This window comes from Aplysia californica, unplaced genomic scaffold, assembly GCF_000002075.1.
Source record: "Aplysia californica isolate F4 #8 unplaced genomic scaffold, AplCal3.0 scaffold00634, whole genome shotgun sequence".
Lineage (NCBI taxonomy): Eukaryota > Metazoa > Mollusca > Gastropoda > Aplysiida > Aplysiidae > Aplysia > Aplysia californica.
In genome coordinates this window covers 163,961-175,014 of record NW_004797904.1, presented here as the reverse complement: position 1 = coordinate 175,014, position 11,054 = coordinate 163,961, and the positions used below count along the sequence as shown (strand labels likewise).

Here is an 11,054-nt window from a genome sequence, read left to right as displayed (position 1 = left end):
GTGCTGTTTTTTTTCGATTTCATTATTTTAACGAGAGCCTGATTCCACCACGCTGCCTCACATATAATTAAACTACCTAGACATTTCAACTCGAGGATGTCATAACATTGTTCAATTGGTATGGGTGGACACCTGTGTTGTCATCTATCTTGAATTGTTCCTGATTTTGTAGAGTTGTAGTTTTTTGTTTTGTTCTTTTGGTTGTTGTTGTTTATTTTTATGATAGTGTTTTCAATCCATCAATAATTATTTGCTTTGGATGTGTTACAATATAATATTTCTTTGAGTTCAAAAGAATATTTCAATTTAATGTGAAAACTCACTACATTGTTACAATAAAACCATACCCTGTATTCTTCCAAACGACACAGAGTTCCAGATTTTTTTTCTTCAATCCGTATCATAAATGAGCAAAAGCTCAATCCAGTCTACCCTACGATTGGCAAAGCGTAAAATCTGAAAACTATTCTCAAGTTAAAATGCAATTATACCTTTCTCAGCCGGAACTTCTGCAATAGTATCTAACCCCCCCCCCCCCCCCCCCGAAAAAAAGGAAAATGAAAAGCAAAAAAACAACAACAAAACTCATAAACATTCAAAGCCAAATGAACAAACCAACATAGAGACAAACAAACAGACAAACGTACATACAGACATTAAGAAAAACAAAGAAACAAACTAACAAAAACATGTTTTTAAAAAATCATCTTCCAACAAACAAATAAAAACAGATAAATAAACAAGTAACTAATAATTCAAAAAAACAAGTAAAATCAGATAGATAAACATGCTAACAAACAAAGTTATATGCATACAAACACATACACATCAAATGAAAATCGGATGAAACAAAACAACAATGAAACAATAGAACAGAAAGCTGTATTTGAGCTATCATAATATTGTGACAATGCATATATAACGTTCACAAAGATTGGATACAGCGTACAGCCTTCCTCTCCGAAGGCCCTCTGTTCCCTTCCTTTCTTTTGAGCATTTCGTCAAGAATTTTCCTGTACTTTGAGCTCATGCTGTAGTAGACAAAGATATTCACCGTCGAGTTTGTCCCCACAAGCAAACAAGAAATGGCCCAGTTGAGGAGATAAACATTTTGGTATCTGCCTCCCGTGCGGTACTCCGAACTGATCATCATGACAAACGTATTAGCAGCCGTCGGTGAGAAAAACACGATGAATAAACTTGAAATGAAGAGAATCATCTTGACAACTTTCTTGTCTCTGTTTGTTAAAAATTCCTGTCTTGTGGCGCTTGAAGCCGACTGCCGCCATTTTGATTTCAAGAGAAAATTGTGGACCAGAATCCCAGTACAGATGATAACGGCAAAAAACGAAGCCAGTTGGGAAAACGCGCTAAGCGTAAGAGCTACTCCCTCATAGAAAGGACCGTTTTCATTGTAAACCGATCCAATTATCGTTACATTTCTCTCCGGAAAATGTCTTGGACCCAGTCCCATTGCATAATACAGTGGCACTACGCAAAGAATTATGCCCAAGTAAATTCCCACAACTACGAAGACTGTTCTCCTCGGCGTCAGAATCATCTTCACCTTCAGGGGCACAGTAATGCAGAGACACCTCTCGAATGTAACAAAAGCTGTGATCCAACTGGAGATACGCGCAAAACACACAAGAGGCCATCCTGACGTGAGATAGATTATGTCTTGGTACACCATGGGCAGGTCGGCTTCGATAAACAGAGGGTTAAAACACACGCTCCCCCAAAACAGAGTGATGGCACATCCCATATCCGAAATGGTCAGCCCGAACAATGTGATGTTTACGGTATCTTTGAAGCCCTGCTTACAGAAAACTATGATGTTGATGACGTTGCAGATGAGGCCGCAAACGCTGACGATCCCGATAGCAAACACGTACAGAATCAGTGAGAGGACAGCGAGTGTGTAGTCGTCCAACAAACCTTTCTGTGTGCTCTCTGAGGATCTTGCCTGACTGTTGTTCCCGGGGCCCATTTCGGGTTCCGCTAGATTAGCGCTCTTCAAAGCTGTAGATTTGCACTGTTACGTGCGCCTGTTGCACGAAAACGAAAAACAATGCAATAGTCGTGAGATTTTACGAATAGAGGTTAAAAAAAAGCTCAAAGCAGGTATTTTTAAATAGGTAAAGACCTCCCTTCACCCTGCAGGTGGGAGGGAGGGAGGGGGGGTGGGAGGGAATAGTTTTACTATGGGGGAGCAAAGAATACACCAGTCGTGATACTGCGTGTCGTAAGAGGCGACCTAAACGTGCAAAGGTCTGGTCGCCCGAAAAGTGCCCGTTTGCGAGGGCCAGCTACCCAACCCAGTAAAAAACAGTAAGTTACAGAAACACGGACAAACACAGCTTTTTATGTTTTGATCTTGGGAGACGGAGGTGTTTCTGCATCAATGAAGGACATCAGACAAAGCCGAAATGACTATTCTGACCCGAAACCTTCTCTGTCTAACAAGTCTGTACAGAATGCGTCGTGGAATGTTCGCACCTTGTATAAAGCAGGAAAGAGTTCTCAAGTACAACAGATGAAAAGATACAGACTGCACTTACTAGGAGTCAGCGAAACACACTGATTACAGTCTGGACAGAAGCAGCTCAGCTCGGGGGAACAAGTATTGTATTTTGGGAGGGAAGACAAGTACCATGCGGAAGGAGTGGGAATCATTTTGAGTAAGTAAGCACAGAAGTCACTTAAAGGACTTAAACCACACGGGGAAAGGATCATAATGGCTTCAATCACTACAGGGAACAAGAGCATCAACATGAAAATAGTCCAAATCTACGCCCCAACAAATGATGCTTCGGATGAAGATAAGAATGCCTTTTACATCTAGCTCCAGTGGGTCATTGACAAATTACCAAGGAAGGATGTCAACATTATAATGGGAGATGCCAATGCCAAGATTGGTCTGCACAACATGGGGTATGAAAGAATTATGGGACAACATGGGCTAGGATAAATGAATGGGAACGGTGAGCGATTCGCAAATATATGTGCTTTAAACAGTTTTGTCATTGGAAGCTCTTTTTGTCCCCATGAGAGGATTCACAAGGCCACATGGGTTTCGCCAGATGAAGTGACGGAGAACCAGATAGATCATTTTTGTATCTCTCTTAGGTTCAGGCGTTCACTCGAAGATGTCAAAGTACAGAGAGGGGCAGATGTTGGATTGGCTCATCATCTGCTGTTGGCAAAACTCAAGCTTCGACTCGAAAAGCACGGAACCAGCACAGGGATCAAAAGAACGAAGTTACAAGTAAGTCTCTTAGACGGACACAAGAAAGAAGAATTTCAGCTGCAGCTGAGGAACAAATTTCGACCTCTGGCTGATCTTGGCGGAGAGGACACAGAGGTGGATACACACTGGACTAAAGTCAAAGAAGTCTTTACATCAACATGCCAAGAAGTACTCGGTGTGAAACAATGGGAGCATAAGGAATGGATTAGCCATCACTCATTGGATTTAATTAGGATAAGAAGACAGCTGAAGGCAGAAGCGAATGCAAGTAGAACAAGAGGATCAAGAGCGGATGCATTGGAGCAGTACAGGACAACAGAAAAAGATTTTTAAAAATCACTAAGAAAAGACAAGGAGGAATTCATGAACAGACTAGTAGAGAAGGCAGAGGAAGCAGCGGTAGGAGGGCAGATGCGAATCCTTTACCAGGCCACAAAGAAAAGGACACTTGCTGGAAAATACGGGAAACCTGTAGTACCAGTAAAGGACCAAGAGGGGAAAACGTTTTTGGAAAGGAAGCTCAGTCTAAACGATGGGTGGAGCATTTCAACAGTCTCCTCAACAGACCATCACCGAGTAACCCACCAAACATCCTGCCAGCAAGAAAGGGGTGACCGATCTGCTGTGATGCTCCTTCGAAATAAGAGATTCTGGATGCCAGTAAAAAGCTGAACAGAGGTAAAGTGGCCGGTCCTGACCAGATTCCACCTGAAGCCCTAAAAGCAGATGCCAATGTGACGGCAGACTTCCTCCTCCCACTGTTTACCAAGACCTGGAGTGAGATCAAGTTCCCAAAGGATTGGAAGAAATGACACCTCGTGAAGCTTCCAAAAAGGGGCATCTCAGCAACTGCAGCAACTACAGAGGGATCACTCTTCTCTCAATACCAGGTAAGGTCTTCAACAAAATCATTGTGGAGAGAAACAAAACAGCAGCGGGTCCAAGACAACCGGTTGAACAGGCTGGTTTCCAGAAAAATCGTCAACCACCGAACAGAATGTAACGCTGAGGATTATTGTGGAACAGTCCCTGGAGTGGAACTCCCAGCTGATCGTCAACTTCCTTGACTGAGAGAAATCCGTTAACAGTATAGACCGAGAAACACTATCGAAGATAAAGAGAAACCACGAAATCCCACAGAAGTTGGTGAACCTCATCAAGAGCAGGTACGAAGGGACAAGTTGCAGGGTTGTACATGATGGCCAGCTCACTGACAGCTTTGACATCAAGACTGGTGTGAGACAGGGATGTTTACTATCAGCGTTCATCTTCATATTGGCAGTCGACTGACTTATGAAGGAAACCACCAGAGGACACAGAAATGGTAAACAGTGGACACCATGGACACAGTTGAACGATCTGGATTTTTGCCGACGACTTGGCGCTTTTGTTGCACTCACAGGAACAGATGCAAGCAAAGACTTCAGTATTAAACATCCTATCGGAGTCTGTTGGATTGAGGATCCACCCCGGAAAGTCAAAGGTCCTAGGGACAGATGCACAACGAAAGCAGCAGGTCACAATAGAAGGAAAGGCACTAGAAAACATTGAATCCTTTTGCTATCTTGGAAGTATAATTGACAGAGAGGGAGGAACAGGTGCTGAAATAAAATCTCGTATTGGAAAAGCACAGGCAGCTTTCAAATCTTTGGATAGGGTTTGGAAGCTCAGAGATAGCTCACTTCGAACAAAGCTGAGGATTTTCAATTCAAATGTGAAGTCGGTTCTGTTGTATGGATGTGACACAGGGAACGCATCACAGACTTGCATAAGGAGGATTCAGGCTTTCTTAAACAGGTGTCAAAGAAAGCTACTGAGGATCAAATGGACAGACAGGGTCACCATTAATACTTGGAAAGAAAGACAGATCCCAGTTTGAGATGAGGTAGGAAGAAAGCGGTGGCGATGGATTGGACATACTCTCAGGATGTCAGGCAGCTGCATAACAAAGAAGGTTTTGGATTGGAACCCACAGGATAAGAGATCAAAGGAAAGACCGCGTGGAACCTGGAGAAGAATCAAAGAAATCGATGTACAGAACAGTGGGAACACATGAAATAACACCAAGAGGCTAGCCCAGGATAGAGAAAGGTGGAAGATGTTTGTCCATGGCCTATACCCTGGTGCAGAGTGAGAAAGGCAATGCTGATCAAAGACCTCCCAAAAAACTCCAACCCTTCGTCCCCATCGGGGGAGGTGGAAACAGGACAAAGTAGGGGACAGCTGGGTCTGGGTGAAGTACGGTGTGACTTTATGTCACTGAGGCGTTACGCTGGCCGTGAAGGCCGACTCAGGTCACCTAGTAATGTTGTTGGCTAAAGGGGCTCTGGCGAAACCGTGACTGGCCTAGAAAGCCGATGGCGGATAAATCTTGCTACAAGACAAACACAGGAGAACACACGGACTAATTAAAACGGAAAACAACAAGGAAAAGTAAATGGACAGCGAGCTAGAAAAACGATTAAAATAGGCAGTCCCTCGCCTTTCTCTCTTTCTCTCTCTCTCTCTCTCTCTCTCTCTCTCTCTCTCTCTCTCTCTCTCTCTCTCTCTCTCTCTCTCTCTCTCTCTCTCTCTCTCTCTCTCTATTAGTCTTTCAATTTCAATTAATGCTTGCAAGTACGTTTGTTTTTTGTTTTGTTTTATTATTAACTTGGTGCGAAAAACATTCATTCTTTAGCATCCGAAGTTTGTGATTGTACAAAAAAGCCAGATTTTTTTTTTTAAAATGTAAGTGAAAGCACAAAAGAGAAGCTTTACATTATTCCACAGCTTTCATTCCTAAATGAATTACATTCATGGAAATTTTAACCAATGATGAAAAAGAAACAACTGCTACTTGTATATTTGTAATCCCTTTGAGTTTTTAAAACTCTTGCGTAATACCCATTCTCCGACCCCCCGCCCCCGAAAAAAAAAACAAGTGTCGTTTTCATATGTGAGGCAGCGTGGTGGAATCAGGCTCTCGTCAAAATAATCAAAATGAAGAAACTTGCATTTTTCCGCAGGTTTGTGAATTTGTATCAGTTTTTTTTTTTTGGAGCTCAACACCTTGTATGACCATTAAAGAACTCATTTCTGTGTTGATTTTTCTGAAAAACGTTGATTAAAGGCACAAAAGATGTACATTTTCAGTTACTACGGACTCTTAAGCTAAGGAAATAACTAATCTTTTGTGGCCATTTTTTCACTAATTTTACCTCTGAAAACAGGTGACCCCCACCTCCTTCATTCTCAAATATCTCGACTTGTATTTAAGATAAACGGATATTTTTTTCATTCAAATAAAGACAAGTGAACAAGATTTAGGATGATACCAATAACTCTACATGCCCAAAAATTGACGAGAGCCTGATTCCGCCACGCTGCCTCACATATAATCACGGTCTTTCTTTTTTTAAAGCGTGTTTTACGTCCCTTTCTTATTTTGGGTTAAAGCACTGATTTGCACAAGGTTAACATTACAAGACGAACTTAACAACAAGCTTGAGTCTTTGACTTGAAAGAAAGGTTAAAATTATTCTTGGCGTACATCAAACCTTCTTCTTTAACTTAATAAAATAATACAGGAAGCTTGATATAGCACTGCTTTTTAACAACTGAGACCAAGTAGTATCATAAATACATTATGTATATTATACTGAATCCGTTTTAAAAAAAAGATGAAAAACAAAAAGAAAAGGAAATCCGCAAGAAATGCGGTGAATGGGGTCTAACCCCAAGCATTGTTAGATCTAACATTTTGCTACATTACGCTACTTCTTTGTGATTTATTAGAACTGGTACCTCGAACTGGTGGCAAGGGGGCTAATCGAGGCCTGTTGTGACGATGGTTTACGACCCTTGCTTGACTCCATGTACTTATATCCGTAAATGTTAATACTTGAAACCGTTGTTCTTTTCGGGAATAAAACAGAGAAAAAATAATTGATGCGGCCCAGTTTTACCCAGCATCCACTCCCCCCAGCGGCCGGGGATAATTTTGAGTTTTCAAACCCCTGATTTACATGAATCAACATATCCCCTTCAGTTACAGGCATGAGTATACAACATTCCCTGTAGAACTTACATTTTCTGTCTCTTTCAAAACAGTCTAATGATTCTTCTACAGAGATAATAGTCCGCCAGGGGTCTTGTCATTCAGTGCAGACTTTTATAAGAGGGCATTAAACCTATTTCATAACTATGTTGTTTGCTGGAAAAATCGTAACACAACGTTGTTTTCAAACTAAGTCAAATTGTCAATGATTGTCTTATTCGCTCGTGTTAAACTGATATAGGAAGTCAATATTTGTATACTTTTTCCTCCTCCCTGTCATTCCGTATTATACAAGATTATCGGTTCAACAGAAGAAATATGTTTCCTCGCCTGCTTTCATTATGTTATATATAAGTAGAGTATTGTTGTACTTAACGATCTAACTTAGAAAGTAATCCATTTCCATTAGGAGGTAATTTTTGACATTTTTCATGTTGTTCAAAGACACGATATCCCGGGTTAACTAGGAGCAAACTATCTTTGAATGGCTACCCATCTTTATATTGACTGACTCAGGCTCTTAAAGGCTTTCCTGTGGTGTTGTTAGAACCACTTATGGGTTAAAATAGCTTCCAAAATTGGGAACAGGTATTTTTTAGTATCGATTCAGTTGCTGTAGTGTTCTCATATTATCTTTACATCGTTAAACCAAAAGTTGCGACAAGGGAGTGTCTTAGCTGGATTTGGGGAGGGGAGAAGAGGGAGAGGGGCAAGGAGGGGGAGGGGAGGGAGGGAGAGGGGAAGGAGGGAAGGAACAAAGGCATCCATTGCTCCCCATTATAGAGTAATAGTGATAATAATACTTCGTCCGTAGTGAACTGATGGAGACCTTTATCATACTAGAAGAAAGAAAAGGTAAAGACTTGAAAGAGAGGAAAGTAAAGGAAACACTGGCAAGCAAAAGTGTATTAAAGTGATAACTGTATAAAGAAGCTAAAACGAGTTTGAACACCCTTTTTACGCTTTATCGATCTTCGTATAATAATTCCAAGCTGTTTGATAGTTTAAATCTTTTAACAACTCGACCGTACGTTTCACCTCTGAAAAAATACAGTACAATATTATCTTCACAAACATTCTCAGGTCACACCGAGGTAGATTCTAACTACCAAGAACCATTGAAAAAGATTTTTACAAATAACTTTCTTACCATCTGAGGTGAGGCTGATGACAAAGTGGATTTAATGTGTGCTACTGTGGATTTTAATCTAGCACATAAAGTACTATTCAAATCTATCTATAGAACCTTTCAAATCCTGTCACGAAATCCTAAACATTGTGTTTTTGTCAGCTGTGTTTTTCTATTCATATTGAACTACATCTATGAAAATAATGTGCTGTGCAATTTAAATACTATGAATATCTGTATTGTGTCTTTGCCATTCCTGTACATCATCATCCTCATCCAGTGCCAGATCTGCGACAGACATCGGCGATCATGATTTTCCATTCATTCCTTTGCTCGGATGCTCTCAGAAAAGCTACGTTTCCCTGATTTTTCCCTGTTACCCGTTTGTTTAGATTCCCTAAGTATGTTGTTCTGGGCCTTCCCCTGCCTCGCTTGCCTTCAATTTTGCCAGTGAGAGCTAGATGTTCAAGACCCTTATGTCTATTCAGGTGTCCCAAAAACTGCATTTGTCGTTTCCTGATTGTTTTTAACATTGAGCGTCCCACGTGGGCTTCATCAAGCGCTACCTCATTTGATTTCTTTTCCTTCCACGATACTCTTAGCAGTCTCCTAAGAAACCACATTCCTGTACAGATATATAAAATCGCCGACAGGGACAGTGAGGTATTATTTTATATCTGATCTTATCGTGTCTTGTCTAATTGCATCTTGTCTTGCTTGCCTGGTCTTGTCTTATCTTATCTTATCTTATCTTGTCTTAACTTATCAGTGTATTCGCATTCACTTTTGCCCGATTATAATGTTCAAGAGTCTTTGGAGAGTAAACATCATCTGTCGTCTTACCAGTTTGTGTTCTGTCGTTGTTGATTTTTTCTTCTTTTTCTGCTTTGTCTGCTTACTCTCTCTACTTGTCTTTTTTTTCATTCTTTTTTCTTTCTTTCTGTCTTTCTTTCTTTCTTTTTTCTTTCTTTCTTTCTCTCTTTCTTTTTTCTTTTTATTTCCTTTCAATTTTCCTTTCTCTTTTTCTTTTTCCTTCCTCCAATTTCTGGGGTTTTTTTTTCTCTTTCTTCCTTTCTTCCTTTTTCTTTTGTTATATATTTATTTCTATCTATTTCTTTCTATCTTTTACTGTTTCTTTCTTTCTTCTTTTTTCTTCTGCTTGTTTACTTGTTCAAGTACTCATTTACTAGTTTGTAGTTTTAAAAGTGTATTTACATAATATTCCTTCATTTTCCTAGTTGCCTACTTTATGTCAAACCTTTATATCATAATAATATGCAATTCATATATCCGATTTTTACCAGGGGCAGCTTTAAGAATGGTATGTTTTGCTCCTTTTCTGTGTTTCAAATCATGGGAGGTGCCCCCGTGTGTCCGTATGTGTATATAATTTGTGTGTGTGTGTGTGTGTGTGTGTGTGTGTGTGTGTGTGTGTGTGTGTGTATGTGTGATTTTGTGTGTGTGTGTGTGTATTGTTGGTTTTGGTAAGTGTTTTACGACGCTCGCCACTGCATAAAGTCATATGAGCGCGCGGGACACATTAAACGTTTACAATTGATTGGAAATTTTGAATTTTGCTCGGGTGGCGGCCTAAGCCTACTCTTATCGAATCTAGACTACCAAGAGATCTTTAAGGTGAACAACTTGCACACGGGCCCTCCGAGATTTTTTGGCCTTGTCCGAAAAGGCTAGGTGCAAATCTTTTGTCTTGGTAAGTGTTTTTACGGCGCTCGCAACTGCATTAGGTCATATACGCGCGCGGGACACACCTATTATTTTCAGTTGGTAGGAAATTTTGAATTTTGCCCGGGTGGCGGCCGAAGCCTACTCTTATCGATTTTAGACCACCATGGGATCTTTAACGTGCACAACGAGACTTTTCGCCCTTGTCCGAGAAGGCTAGGTGTAGATCTTTCATACCAGAAGATCAGGAATGTGGCTGAAAGACAGCATTAAGAAGGAGCCAAGGAGAAGCAGTAAAACGGCTGCAGACAGAGTCAGGAGCCCAAAGGAGGGGGCAAAGGAGGTTGGGTGTGTAGGCAGAAAGAGGAGACGAAAGCAAACGACAGAATATTGCTGGAGAGCAGGAACAAGGTGAAAGGAGACAATTTTAGAGAAGAAATCGTTTCGGTCGCTACCCGGATTCGAACCCAGAATCTTTGAATGAGCAGCCTACACCTTAACCTCTAGGCCACGAGAGCCCCTTGTGTGTGCGCGTGTATGTATGTGTATGTGTATGTGTGTACGTGCGTAAAGCACGAAACCAATGGGCCAAGATCTTGACAATAAAGATGTATCTTATTTTCCTGCGTCCTGACATTGTTGCCCTTTGTAAGTTCACCACGTTTGCTGAGGATACAGATTTGAGCTTAAAATGTTATGTGCGAGGGTGTCTGGGTAAGCTTTGTGGGATTGTCTTTACTCAAGGGTGTACTGGAGAGAGAGAGAGAGAGAGAGAGAGAGAGAGAGAGAGAGAGAGAGAGAGAGAGAGAGAGAGAGAGAGAGGGAGAGAGAGAAATAGGATTACTATAGGAGATGTGCGCTGCACATGTTCTTTGTATTATTGTACAGCGCATTGAGCACTTTTTTTTGTGGAAATGAGCTATATAAATGCAATTTATTATTATTATTATTATTAT

General features: G+C 40.9%; 1 protein-coding gene across 1 annotated transcript; it reads right to left on the bottom strand.

Moving 5' to 3' along the window:
* Window positions 1-867: 867 nt before the first annotated feature.
* On the bottom strand, window positions 868-7,600 carry LOC100533254 (chemosensory receptor B). The gene is given in 2 exon segments (NM_001204565.1): window positions 868-2,048; window positions 7,317-7,600. A coding segment is annotated over 1 exon segment (1,065 nt). The 5' UTR covers window positions 1,991-2,048; window positions 7,317-7,600; the 3' UTR covers window positions 868-925.
* Between the last annotated feature and the right edge of the window lie 3,454 nt (window positions 7,601-11,054).